This window comes from Mustelus asterias, chromosome 21, assembly GCF_964213995.1.
Source record: "Mustelus asterias chromosome 21, sMusAst1.hap1.1, whole genome shotgun sequence".
NCBI lineage: Eukaryota > Metazoa > Chordata > Chondrichthyes > Carcharhiniformes > Triakidae > Mustelus > Mustelus asterias.
The window spans coordinates 51198442-51213109 of NC_135821.1; the positions used below are offsets into that span (position 1 = coordinate 51198442).

General features: G+C 44.8%; 1 protein-coding gene across 2 annotated transcripts in view; it reads right to left on the reverse strand.

Annotated features, from left to right (window-relative positions):
- LOC144508960 (CD276 antigen-like) overlaps nt 1-14105 on the reverse strand; it is a 35557-nt gene extending 21452 nt beyond the window's left edge. For both annotated transcript variants that reach the window (XR_013500367.1, XM_078237179.1), the window contains exons 1-3: nt 13945-14105; nt 3244-3325; nt 1339-1692 (exon numbers count right to left, since the gene is read on the reverse strand). Coding sequence is in view for 1 of the 2 variants with exons in the window: in XM_078237179.1 (XP_078093305.1) it covers nt 1339-1692; nt 3244-3325; nt 13945-13947 (439 nt within the window). In the remaining variant the exon portion in view is untranslated. The remainder of the gene's footprint in view (nt 1-1338; nt 1693-3243; nt 3326-13944) is intronic.
- Nucleotides 14106-14668: the final 563 nt, after the last annotated feature.

Genomic DNA, 14668 nt, shown 5'->3' on the forward strand with positions numbered 1-14668 from the left:
CCAGTACACCAGAGTCTCTATCTCATTCCTGTCCTCTGTCTCGTCATTGCTTGAGATCCGACCCACTACGGTGGTGTCGTCAACAAACTTGAAAATTGAATTGGAGGGGAATTTGGCCACACAGTCATAGATGTATAGGGAGTATAGTAGGGGGCTGAGAACACAGTCTTGTGGGACACCGGTGTTGAGGATGATCGTGGAGGAGATGCTGTTGCCTATCCTTGCTGATTGTGATTTGTGGGTTAGGAAGTTCAGGATCCAGTCACAGAGAAAGGTGCAGAGGGAGGGAATACAAGAAAGTGGTTGGCGATTACCTTGCCCATGATTGAGACCACAGGAATGGAGAGGCTATGTGAGATGATAAAGGTGGCTGTATAATAAAAACAGAAGGTGCTGGAAACTCCCAGCAGATCTGGTTGCGTCTGTGGTGAGAGAAACAGAGATAATGTTTCGGGTCCAAAATGGCTCTTCTTCAGAGATCAGGAACTTAGGAACTGTTGGTGGTTGGTGGGGGAGAGGGAGGCGGTGGCTCTGTGTGTGTGTGGATAGAAAAGTTTATATAGAATGAGAGGATACAATAGGACAGATGGCAGTGAAATCAAATGAGAGAGCAAGGTGAATGGAGATGGCAATTGCCAGGAATGAGGAGTTACTCAGCTCCGAAGGTGAGGAAGTAAAGGAGTGAGGATACCTCGGTGAGAAATCTGGCAGTTCAGGATGCGTTGATATAGAACAAGGATAGAGACTTGGGCAAGGAGAAAGTTTCAGATGTGTAAAGCCACTTGGTGATAAAGGCCACACATCACTGTGGCAGTTTGAGCAGAGTATTCGGTGGGGAAAGTATTACCAGCTGGGGAACCTTCAGTACAGGCAACGATTTGACATGTGAGCCAAGAAAGATACGTCAGTGCAATTAGTTATCATAAAGTTATGGACAACAAGGGCATTGCTCATCAGTGAACAGATATTCAGGAATGAAGTGAAGCTTCCAAATGAAGCAACCTGTTATCCTTTCTCTCCAATGGCTTTAATGTTAGATTGTAAAAGATGCCTATAATCTTGATCAGTCTTTGATTGTAATATTCAAACCATTTTCCATTTACATCTGAGCTTTTAATTCCCCACATTAACTGCATTATGTTTGATTTATAACAATTTTAGTTACATTCACTTCAATTTGTTAAATTAATTGCAACCCAAATATTCTCCACTTAAGTTTTTCAATGTATTATTATTAATTATCACATGATGTTTAGTCACAATAACATCATCTTTGCATGAATCCAATTAGCATTTGTCCGTAATTAGGAAAAAAATAAAACAGTAAAGCCTATTTACCTGCAAATTTCAAAAAAACTATCTCTTTGGTAGTTCCAGATATCGTGCTGACAAAACATATGTACCGTCCAGCATCTTCAGCCTTCACTCCATCCAGTTTCAATGAAGCATTGCCGTGTTTGAATTCCTCTGGAAATAGACTCGTTCTGCCTGAATACTGTTCACTCTGATAATTGAGTTGGTCTTTGACATAGTAATAACTGTGCACCACCTCATTATTCTCCACACGTTGCCAGGTGATTATAGTATGTTCCAATGGGGAGCCATCATTAACAGGAAAGCTGCATCCGAGGACAATACTTTGACGATGGATGCCTATTAAAGTTGTCTCCGGCACAGGGTCTTCAAATGCATCTGAGAAAACCGGTAAAGTAAGATTTTAACATTGTCATACGTTATTGTTTTATACAACTGTTATGTTAGTTAAAGCATCTGGTCAGATTGTAATTCAGCCTTCTAACTACAGTACCTAAATACATAGCATCATACAGTGCAGAAGAGGCCCCTCGGCCCATCACGGCTGTACCGTCTTGGATAAGTAAGCAGCTAAATCAAAGCAAAATCTGCAGTATCGCTGAGGGGTGGAGATGTCAATCTTTCGTTGCATCCAATTCAAGCAAGTAATATAAGACTTCCTTAGACAGGGATCGTGTTCCCTTCAGACTTAGCAGTGGCAGTTGGCAGGAAGCCAACTTTTTAAACTTTACATTATAAAGAATGGCTGCTTTGACCATGGGTCTAACCGTGTGTGTATATTTCCATTTGCCTCATAGAACCATAGAACCATAGAAAATTACAGCTCAGAAACAGGCCTTTTGGCCCTTCTTGTCTGTGCCGAACCATTTTATGCCTAGTCCCACTGACCTGCACTTGGACCATATCCCTCCACACCCCTCTCATCCATGAACCCGTCCAAGTTTTTCTTAAATGTTAAAAGTGACCCCGCATTTACCACTTTATCCGGCAGCTCATTCCACACTCCCACCACTCTCTGCGTGAAGAAGCCCCCCCTAATATTCCCTTTAAACTTTTCTCCTTTCACCCTTAACCCATGCCCTCTGGTCTTTTTCTCCCCTAGCCTCAGCGGAAAAAGCCTGCTTGCATTCACTCTATCTATACCCATCAAAATCTTATACACCTCTATCAAATCTCCCCTCAATCTTCTACACTCCAGGGAATAAAGTCCCAACCTATTCAATCTCTCTCTGTAACTCAGCTTCTCAAGTCCTGGCAACATCCTTGTGAAACAGCAATATATAACTCAGTACTGGTGTCTTATACCACTCTAAAGCAGTAAAACAGAAACAGATCCTTGAACTATAAAATAATCGTTAGACTAACACAGATCATACGACATTTAGAGTTGAACATGAACTTTGACGACAACTAACAACAGTTATAATAGTTAAACTGGATATTCCCAAAGGAGAAATACTAATCACATTTATTTGCTATGTTTTGCTCCAGATGTGTATTAATGTTTCAGAGCTCTGTCTGAGCTACACAATTCAGGGCATCAGTCCCACAAGACCTCCAACTGTAACTAGATCATTGAAAATGCAGCTTGTGCCACAATGATCGGGAATGGGAAGATTTCACACCTACCACAATGTCTGAAAAGCCAACAGCATATAAATAGTGACCAATTGAAGGATGTTAAAGTTATCAATGCAAGTTCATCAACATTTTACATTAACTGCAGCTTTGAGCTTTTCTGAACACTTCACTGTTCTCCCAGTTTCAGTGTCTTTAAACTGACTGGTGTTTAAATGCAAAGATTTCTGGCTTGGCATTCATGATTCCTGGTGGCAATCCGCCTTTAACGGATTTATGTGACTTATTTTCCTTTTAGACAATAAAGTCATTTACTACGATTACAGGCAAAAAGCAATAAATAAGGCCTACCAGAAAGAAGGGCCAGTCCCCACACAATTAGAACATGAAGCAAATATTTTGCTCTGTTGTGGCCTCCCTGTGTTTCAGTATTCTGGAAAGTGAATAAACACGAAGTTGGTTAGTAATAAACAGAATAAATATATCCATAATAGCAGCTTGGCAGTCTAGTGCCATTACTGTGAAAGGCTTTCTGCTCACTATCCATTTCTTTACTCAATCAAAGATCCACTCTGATGTTGCAATGAGGCCTACTATCTAAAAGGATGAACTCCACCAGTGAGCCCAGCTGAAAGTCCAGAATTATTCCATGTTGAAATATCGCACTGCAATTCACGGGATTACTTTCCCATTTCGCACACGTGACCAGGGGCACGCCACCCCAGCAGCAAAGACAAGATATTTAGATGTGTGTCATTGAGAAAGCAAGCATCCAGTCCCACGGTGAAAAGTTGGGAACCACACTCCAGTGGTATCCAATTTCTTAAAAAGTAATGGTCTCATGTTTGGTGAGAGTGAGAAGAATTAGTTGTGTCACTTGACATTGTGCATAAATTCTTCATCCTCATCCTCATTGTACGTGCTCTCCTTGAAGACAGTTCCGTGGCTCAGTCTCTGGTGATGTTTGAATCCTGAGCCACTTGCTTGGCAGTGGTGGTTAACCATTTCCTTCCACACTCAGCGACAAGGCAAGAAGGCAGGTGGTGAGGTCAGAGATGTGCGGGTTAGGTGGATTTCCCATGCCAAATTACCCCTTAGTGTCAAGAGGATTAGCAGGGTAAATATGTGGGGTTACGGGGATAGAGCTTGGGTAGGATTGTTGTCAGTGCAGGCTTGATGGGCCAAATGGCCTCCTCCTGCATTGTAGGGATTCTATAATTCAATAATAATTCTAAGAGATACAGTTCCATCTGACTACAGATAGGAAAACCATGTTTATAAGTTTATTTTTGCTTTCTCACAGAAAGCTATATTAATTAATATGACAAATGTTTAATTCTCTTTATTCTCCAAATTTAATTATTAGCATTTTAAATCAAGAGACATTCAAATTATGGTTCAGAAGTGCTACAAATAAAACAAATGATTCAAAAATTGCTAATTTTCTTGTAACCAAGACAGTATTTGTTAACACTGCAATTACTGTAGCAGATACTAGATCAGGCATGTTCTGCATTACAGCCGCAGAACATGTCTGATCTAGTATTGCTGCTACTTAATAAAGTAGCTGTGATGCAGACCTGCACACAATACTCCAGTTTTGCTCTCACCAAGGCCCTGTACAGCTGCAGTAACATATCCTTGCTCCTGTACTCAAGTCCACTTGCAATGAAGCCCCACATACCATTTGCCTTCTTAACTGCTTGCTGTGCTTGCATGCTTGCTTTCAGTGACTGGTGTACAAGGACACCCACGTCCCTTTGGACATCAACATTTTCCAATCTATCACCATTTAAATAATACTCTGCCATCCTGTTTCGCCATTCGAAGTGGACCATTCCACATTTATCCAGATTATATTGCATCTGTCCTGTTTTTGCCCACTTATTCAACTTGTCTAAATCGCTTAGAAGCCCCTTAATGACCTCCTTGCCACTCACCTTCCCACCATCTTTGGTGTCATTAGCATACTTGGAAATATTACTTTTGCTTCCCTCATCCAAATCATTGATGTACATTCTGAATAGCTGAGGCCCAAGCACTGATCCCTGCCGGAATCACTAGTCACCGCCTGCCACTTCCTACAATTCCTACTCTCTGTTTCCTGTCTGCTAACCAATTCTCAATCCAATCCAATATATTACACCCAATCCCATGTGTTTTAATTTTGCACACTAGCCACCTATGTGGGACTTTATCAAAAGCTTTTTAAAAATCCAAATACATCACATCCAGTGGTTCTACCTTATCTATTTTACTAGTTATGTCCTCAGATATAATATTGCCTCAGATTATGGGAGATGAAAGAGGGACAGGATTCCTAATTTGGCTTGCTACCGAGACATTTCCCTGGAATTCCATGTATTGGACAGGGCAAAATTGGTCCAGGCTGTGACCTGCTCTGCAACAAAATAGCCTGGTGACACTTACTGCTAAATCTCCACTTGGGCAAAGAACCAGTAGATGTAGCTTGAGGAACAATGGGGAGAAGAATCACATAAAGGAATTAGGCAAGGGAGAACATTGGCAGAAAAAAGGGGGGAAAATAAGATCTTCCGGAAAAATTTCTCTTTGTGTTCTAGCCATGTATGGGCGGCACGGTGGCACAATGGTTAGCACTGCTGCCTCACAGCGCCAGGGACCCGGGTTCAATTCCCAGCTTGGTGACTGTGTGTACAAAGAACAAAGAACAATACGGCACAGGAACAGGCCCTTCGGCCCTCCAAGCCCGCGCCGCTCCCTGGTCCAAACTAGACCATTCTTTTGTATCCCTCCATTCCCACTCCATTCATGTGGCTATCTAGATAAGTCTTAAATGTTCCCAATGTGTCTGCCTCCACCACCTTGCCCGGCAGCGCATTCCAGGCCCCCACCACCCTCTGTGTAAAATACGTCCTTCTGATATCTGTGTTAAACCTCCCCCCCCTTACCTTGAACCTATGACCCCTCGTGAACGTCACCACCAACCTGGGAAAAAGCTTCCCACCATTTACCCTATCTATGTCTTTCATAATTTTATACACCTCTATTAGGTCACCCCTCATCCTCCGTCTTTCCAGTGAGAACAACCCCAGTTTACCTAATCTCTCCTCATAACTAAGCCCTTCCATACCAGGCAACATCCTGGTAAACCTCCTTTGCACTCTCTCTAAAGCCTCCACGTCCTTCTGGTAATGTGGCGACCAGAACTGGATGCAGTATTCCAAATGCGGCAGAACCAATGTTCTATACAACTGCAACATCAGACCCCAACTTTTATACTCTATGCCCCGTCCAATAAAGGCAAGCATGCCATATGCCTTATTCACTACCTTCTCCACCTGTGACGTCATCTTCAAGGATCTGTGGACTTGCACACCCAGGTCCCTCTGCGTATGTACACCCTTTATGGTTCTGCCATTTATCGTATAGCTCCCCCCTACGTTAGTTCTACCAAAATGCATCACTTCGCATTTATCTGGAGTGAACTCCATCTGCCATTTCTTTGCCCAAATTTCCAGCCTATCTATATCCTTCTGTAGCCTCTGACAATGTTCCTCACTATCTGCAAGTCCAGCCATTTTCATGTCGTCCGCAAACTTACTGATCACCCTAGTTACACCTTCTTCTAGATTGTTTTTATAAATCACAAACAGCAGAGGTCCCAATACAAAGCCCTGCGGAACACCACTAGTCATGATGTGGAGATGCCGGCGTTGGACTGGGGTAAACACAGTAAGAAGTTTAACAACACCAGGTTAAAGTCCAACAGGTTTATTTGGTAGCAAAAGCCACACAAGCTTTCGGAGCTCCAAGCCCCTTCTTCAGGTGAGTGGGAACTCTGTTCACAAACAGAGCTTATAAAGACACAGACTCAAATTACATGAATAATGGTTGGAATGCGAATACTTACAACTAATCAAGTCTTTAAGAAACGAAACAATGTGAGTGGAGAGAGCATCAAGACAGGCTAAAAAGATGTGTATTGTCTCCAGACAAGACAGCCAGTGAAACTCTGCAGGTCCACGCAACTGTGGGAGTTACAAATAGTGTGACATGAACCCAATATCCCGGTTGAGGCCGTCCTCGTGTGTGCGGAACTTGGCTATCAGTTTCTGCTCAGCGACTCTGCGCTGTCGTGTGTCGCAAAGGCCGCCTTGGAGAACGCTTACCCGAATATCAGAGGCCGAATGCCCGTGACCGCTGAAGTGCTCCCCAACAGGAAGAGAACAGTCTTGCCTGGTGATTGTCGAGCGGTGTTCATTCATCCGTTGTCGCAGCGTCTGCACAGTTTCCCCAATGTACCATGCCTCGGGACATCCTTTCTTGCAGCGTATCAGGTAGACAACGTTGGCCGAATTGCAAGAGTATGTACCGTGTACCTGGTGGATGGTGTTCTCACGTGAGATGATGGCATCTGTGTCGATGATCCGGCATGTCTTGCAGAGGTTGCTGTGGCAGGGTTGTGTGGTGTCATGGTCACTGTTCTCCTGAAGGCTGGGTAGTTTGCTGCGGACAATGGTCTGTTTGAGGTTGTGCGGTTGTTTGAAGGCAAGAAGTGGGGGTGTGGGGATGGCCTTGGCGAGATGTTCGTCTTCATCAATGACATGTTGAAGGCTCCGGAGGAGATGCCGTAGCTTCTCCGCTCCGGGGAAGTACTGGACAACGAAGGGTACTCTGTCCACTGTGTCCCGTGTTTGTCTTCTGAGGAGGTCGGTGCGGTTTTTCGCTGTGGCGCGTTGGAACTGTTGATCAATGAGTCTAGCGCCATATCCTGTTCTTATGAGGGCATCTTTCAGCGTCTGGAGGTGTCTGTTGCGATCCTCCTCATCCGAGCAGATCCTGTGTATACGGAGGGCTTGTCCGTAGGGGATGGCTTCTTTAACGTGTTTAGGGTGGAAGCTGGAGAAGTGGAGCATCGTGAGGTTATCCGTGGGCTTGCGGTACAGTGAGGTGCTGAGGTGACCGTCCTTAATGGAGATGCGTGTGTCCAAGAATGCAACCGATTCCGGAGAGTAGTCTATGGTGAGCCTGATGGTGGGATGGAACTTGTTGATGTCATCATAGAGTTGTTTCAGTGATTGTTCACCATGAGTCCAAAGGAAGAAAATGTCATCGATGTATCTAGTGTATAGCATCGGTATAGCAGACGCTGCGACAACGGATGAATGAACACCGCTCGACAATCACCAGGCAAGACTGTTCTCTTCCTGTTGGGGAGCACTTCAGCGGTCACGGGCATTCGGCCTCTGATATTCGGGTAAGCGTTCTCCAAGGCGGCCTTTGCGACACACGACAGCGCAGAGTCGCTGAGCAGAAACTGATAGCCAAGTTCCGCACACACGAGGACGGCCTCAACCGGGATATTGGGTTCATGTCACACTATTTGTAACTCCCACAGTTGCGTGGACCTGCAGAGTTTCACTGGCTGTCTTGTCTGGAGACAATACACATCTTTTTAGCCTGTCTTGATGCTCTCTCCACTCACATTGTTTCGTTTCTTAAAGACTTGATTAGTTGTAAGTATTCGCATTCCAACCATTATTCATGTAATTTGAGTCTGTGTCTTTATAAGCTCTGTTTGTGAACAGAGTTCCCACTCACCTGAAGAAGGGGCTAAGAGCTCCGAAAGCTTGTGAGGCTTTTGCTACCAAATAAACCTGTTGGACTTTAACGTGGTGTTGTTAAACTTCTTACTGTGAACACCACTAGTCACAGGCATCCAGCCGGAAAAAGACCCTTCCACTACCACCCTCTGTCTTCTGTGACCAAGCCAGTTCTCCACCCATCTAGCCACCTCCCTCTTTATCCCATGAGATCCAATCTTTTGCACCAACCTACCAGGAGGGACTTTGTCAAACGCTTTATTAAAGTCCATATAGACGACATCCACGGCTCTTCCCTCGTCAACCATTCTAGCCACTTCTTCAAATAACTCCACCAGGTTAATGAGGCATGACCTCCCTCTCACAAAACCAGGCTGACTATCGTTAATGAGTTTATTCCTTTCTAAATGCACATACATCCTATCTCTAAGAATCCTCTCCAACAACTTCCCTACCACGGACGTCAAGCTCACCGGCCTATAATTTCCCGGGTTATCCTCCCTACCCTTCTTAAATAACGGGACCACATGAGCTATCCTCCAATCCTCTGGGACCGCATGTGTCCAGTGATGAGACAAAGATTTGGGTCAGAGGCCCAGCGATTTCATCACTCGTCTCCCTGAGCAGCCTTGGATAGATTCCATCAGGCCCTGGGGATTTGTCAGTCTTTATATTCCCTAAAAAACCTAACACTTCCTCCCTTGTAATGGAGATTTTCTCTAACGGGTCAACACTCCGCTCCGAGACACTCCCAGTCAACACATCCCTCTCCTTTGTGAATACCGACGCAAAGTATTCATTTAGGATCTCCCCTACTTCTTTGGGCTCTAAGCATAATTCCCCACTTTTGTCCCTGAGAGGTCCAATTATTTCCCTGACAACCCTTTTGTTCCTAACGTATGAACAAAATGCCTTGGGATTCTCTTTAATCCTGTCTGCCAAGGACATTTCATGACCCCTTTTTGCCCTTCTAATTCCTCATTTGAGTTCTTTCCTACTTTCTTTGTATTCCTCCAGAACTCCCTCCGTTTTTAGCTGCCTGGACCTAACGTACGCCTCTCTTTTCTTTTTGACCAATCCCTCAATTTCCCTGGTTATCCACGGTTCTCGAATCCTACCCTTCCTATCCTTCTTTTTTACAGGCACATGCCTATCCTGCAGCCCTAACAACTGTTCCTTAAAAGACTCCCACATGCCAGATGTGGATTTACCCTCAAACAGCCTCTCCCAATCAACAGCTGCCAATTTCTGCCTAATCCCACTCAAGTTAGCCTTCCCCCAATCCCACACCTTACTCTTGGGACAACACTCATCCTTTTCCATCACTGTCCTAAAGCTAACAGAATTGTGGTCACTATTTGCCACATGTTCCCCTACCGAAACTTTGAAGACCTGACCGGGCTCATTCCCCAGTACTAGGTCCAGAATAGCCCCCTCTCTAGTCGGGCTATCTACATATTGTTCCAAAGAACCTTCCTGTACGCATTTTACAAATTCCTCCCCATTCAGACTCCCAGCCCTATGCGATTTCCAGTCTATACCAGGGAAGTTGAAGTCCCCCACTACAACAACCCTATTTTTCCTGCACCTATCCATTATCTCCTGACATATCCGTTCTTCCACTTCCCTTGGGCTGTTGGGGGGCCTGTAGTATACCCCCAACATAGTGACTGCGCCCTTCCTGTTTCTGAGCTCCACCCACTGTGACTCGTTACACGACCCCTCTGAATTGTCTTCCCTCTGCACCGCTGTGATATGCTTTCTAGCTAATACTGCTACTCCCCCACCTCTTTTGGCCCCTCCTCTGTCTCGCCTAAAACACTTGTACCCCGGAATATTCAGTTGCCAGTCCTGTCCCTCTTTCAACCAAGTCTCTGTCACTGCAACCACATCCAAATTCCTCGTAAGCATTAAAGCCCTAAGTTTGTCTGTCTTACCTGCTACGCTCTTTGCATTGAAGTAGATGCACTCCAGACCTCCAGGCCCCGCGAGGCCATCCTCCCCCAGAGTGCTCTTCTTCTTTGCCAGCCTTGTCCTGGCCCCAAGCTCGTCCCCAGCCTCTACACTTGTAGAGATAATTTTTTGATCCCCACCCCCCTGCCATATTAGTTTAAACCCACCTGAACTGCTCTAGCAAAACTCCCAGCCAGGATATTCGTGCCCTTCCAATTTAGTTGTGACCCATCCTTCTTGTACAGGTGCCCTCCTCTCTTGAAAACTTCCCAGTGATCCAGGAATATGAAGCCCTCCCTCCTGGACCAGTCCTTTAGCCAAGCGTTCAATTGTACTATCTCCCTATTCCCTGCCTCACTGGCCCTAGGCATTGGGAGCAGCCCAGAGATTGCCCCCCTGGAGGCCCTACTTTTTAGCTTATTTCCCAACTCCCTGAATTGCTCTCGTAGGATCCCCCTGCTCTTCCTATCTATGTCATTTGCACCAATGTGTACAATGACATCCGTTTCTTTATCCTCCCCTTTTAATATGCCTCCTATCCGCTTGGAGACATCCAGTACCCCAGCACCAGGTAGGCAGACTACCATCCTGGAGTCCTGTTCGCACCCACAGAATCGCCTGTCCGTGCCTCTAACCAACGCGTCCCCCACCACCATTGCTCTCCTAATCCCTCTCTTTCCTTTCCAGGCCACAGAGCCTGACTGTGTGCCAGTGACCTGGTCACTGTGGCTTACCCCTGGAGAGTCATCCTCCTCCACACTATCCAAAACAATATACTTGTTTTGGAGGGGGACAACCACAGGTGACCCCTCCACTTGAATGTAGCTTGTACATTCTCCCCGTGTCTGTGTGGGTTAGGTCCGGATGCTCCGGTTTCCTCCCACAGTCCAAAGATATGCAGATTAGGTTGATTGGCCATGCTAAATTGCACCTTAGTGTCAGGGGGTTTAGCTGGGTAAATATGTGGGGTTATGGGAACAGGGCCTTGGTAGGATTGGTTATCGGTGCAGGCTTGATGGATCAAATGGACTGCACTGTAAAGGCTCTATGATTCTATGTAAAATGTACCATTAAGCCAACTGAAAGCTTGTTATGGATTTCTATAAAATGTGGGCTGAATTTTAATGAGTGGGTTGAGATCATGACAGAGGTCAAAAGGGAACTCAATCCACCTTGAAGCAGTCGATGACTGGTTTTAATGAGTGCGAGTGACCAACCCACTTGCAGGAAGCTGTTTGGTTATTTAAATATTACAATGGAGCTATGTGTCTTCAATTTAGTTTTAATCACAGGCAGTCAGGTGCCTCAGACCTCACGAAACCTGACAGTTTATAGGAGGCAAAAGGGTTAAATCCATGAGGTAAAGGTCTTTCCGGTACTCTTGGTGGCCAGGAGAGTAGTAGTGTTTCCCAAAGGGAGGAGGTAATGGCATAATGCTAATTTCATTGGACTAATCACCCAGAGTCCCTGGCTAATGCTCTGAGAACATGGGTTCAAATCCCACCCTGGCTGCTGGTGGAATTAAAAGCTACTCTCGGTAATGGTGACTCTGAAACTATTGTTGTAAAAACCCATCTAATTCACTGAAGGAAATCTGTCATCCGTACCTGGTCTGGCCTACATGTGACTCCTGACTCCAGACCCACGGTGATGTAGTTGACTCCGATATGGCCTCATAGTTGAAGGGCAGTTAAGGATGGGCAACAGGATGCACTGCAGCAACTTGTTAAACCTCCCTCAAGAGCACCTGCAAACCCTCCACACATCTGCCACCTAGAAGGACAAGGGCAGCAAATGCATGGGGCATCACTACCCCTCCAAGTCACACACCATCTTGACTTGGAGCTATATCATCATTCTTTCACTGTCCCAGGGTCAGAATCCTGGATCTCCCTTCCTAACAGCACGATGGGTGTACCTACACCATGTGGACTGCAGCGTTTTAAGAAGGCAGCTCACCACCACTTTCTCAAGGGAAATTAGGGATGGGCAACAAACATTGGTCTCGCCAGCGACACCCACCCACATCCCATGAAAAAATGAAAATAGGCCCAAAATTCTACTCAGTGAACCCATTCCGTTCCACTGCAATCTGCCTACGTGCTCCCCCCAGCTGGACCACCATCAGATTGCCCAAACACCTTCGCACTCCCCTGTAATCAAGACATGCCGAAACTACCATATTGCACTCATCCAACGGTCAGGACCTCCCCCTACAAATCAGAGCACCCAGTAAGATGTGGATAACCCTCGTCTACCACAATCTTTCTCATTCCCTCAGGGGCCCTATCGGTCTTGTGTGCTTTCGGTCCTAAAGGCCTCCAGCCTGTCAGACAGGTTGCCCAGGGATGAGAAGCTCACTTAAAGGCAGCCTGGATTTTACGTCTGCAGGACATTACAGAAACTGATTCTTCCGAGTTTCCCAACCAGACGACAGCACCACTCCCCCCCCACCCCCCAACCCCCACCCCGCCGCCCCCCAACGACTCTGGAATTAGAATCACTTTTTATGCATCTTGTTCCAGAGTCCTGTGAAAACTTTCCTGAGATCTCACATTTGCGTCACTTCATTAATCAAAACTCCTGACTTGAAGGCATGGATTGTTTATCAAGTAGCAGTGACAGTGATCAAGCAGTGATAAGCATGTCTGATCTTATTTGCCTGTGGCAGCAGCCATAATAACTCCAGTGTCAACAGATATTGTCTTGGTTACAAGATTAGAGTATCAGCAAGTTTTGATTTGTTTGTTTTTAATGTGCTTCCAAACTATAACTTGAATGTCTTCTGATATAAAATGTTACTTCATTAAATTTAGAGAAAATAGAGATTTAAACATTTGTTATATTAATTAATACAGACCTCTGTGAGAAAGTCAGGGAGAATAGACTCATAAACATGGCTTTCTTTTCTGGAGTATCCCCCACCTCATTCCGTGCCCCACAATCTGCACATACACCATACACATCACACTCACACACACACACAGACACATAGACACACACACAGACACACACTCATTCGCACTCACACTCACACTCACTCACTCACATTCACACTCAGACACACACACATACATCACACATACACACACTCACTCGCACTCAAACACACACTCATACACACACACACTGACACACACTCTCACACATACACTCACACATACACATATACACTCACACAGTCACACACACACACAAACTCATACATTCTTACATACAGACACACACACACTTCATACACACACACGCACACATCAAACACACATACACTCACACACAGACACACACACACAGACACACACAGACAAAACACAAACCGTACACAGGCCATACATACTGCACATACACCATACACAATCAAACAAAAACATGGCAGAATGGAATTATCATCTTTCACGCACCTGCCCTATTGTCAGAGGGAAAGATTTCCAGGATTATCATACCTTCTTCAAAGCATTTTTAAAAATGTGAAATAGGATGAAATATAAAATGATGATAAAAAAGGAACACTTACCATTTTATATTTCCTTCAGCACACCTGTGATTCCACCTTTTCTCTACTGTGTACTGACTGAAGTCCTTGAAGTTATGCCTCTTTTATCTCTGATTTACGTATGTTGCCACGGTGCTAATGACATAAGAAAACAAACAAGCTGGTTATTCGGGTTGGGCAGTAAATGCTGGCTCAGCAATGACGCCCGAATCCCCAAAATAAACATGTAAAACTTGCATGCGGAAGTAACTGGCAACAACTAATGAGAATCATGGAAGGTTAGTTGAGAACAAGTTACACATGCAACTGCAATTCAAGTGTTTGTTCATCAAACAAATATCTGCCAATGATAATGGCCACGCTTCACCTTCCAGATGTAAATGTTCACTAATTCTATTTGGCCGGAGGATCTCTTGATATCGTGACCAGATTTTCAGATGCAGCAGGGGACAAAGCTATTTTTTTGGGTCTTTTAATTGCAATTTTATGAATTGGTATTTGTATTTTATAACTCAAAGAAGAAATATATTGATGTGGTATAAAAATAGGCGGTAAGAGTTTCTACAACTAAGAAATAGAAAGTGTGTCTGGAGATTTGATAATGGAAAACAAGGAGATGGCAGATGAATTGAACAGGTATTTGTATCAGTTTTCACAAGTAGCATCCCAGAAACAACCAGAAATCAGGAAATAGAAGGGAGGGAAAAACTCAGGAAAATTACAATCACCAGAGAAGTTTATTTAT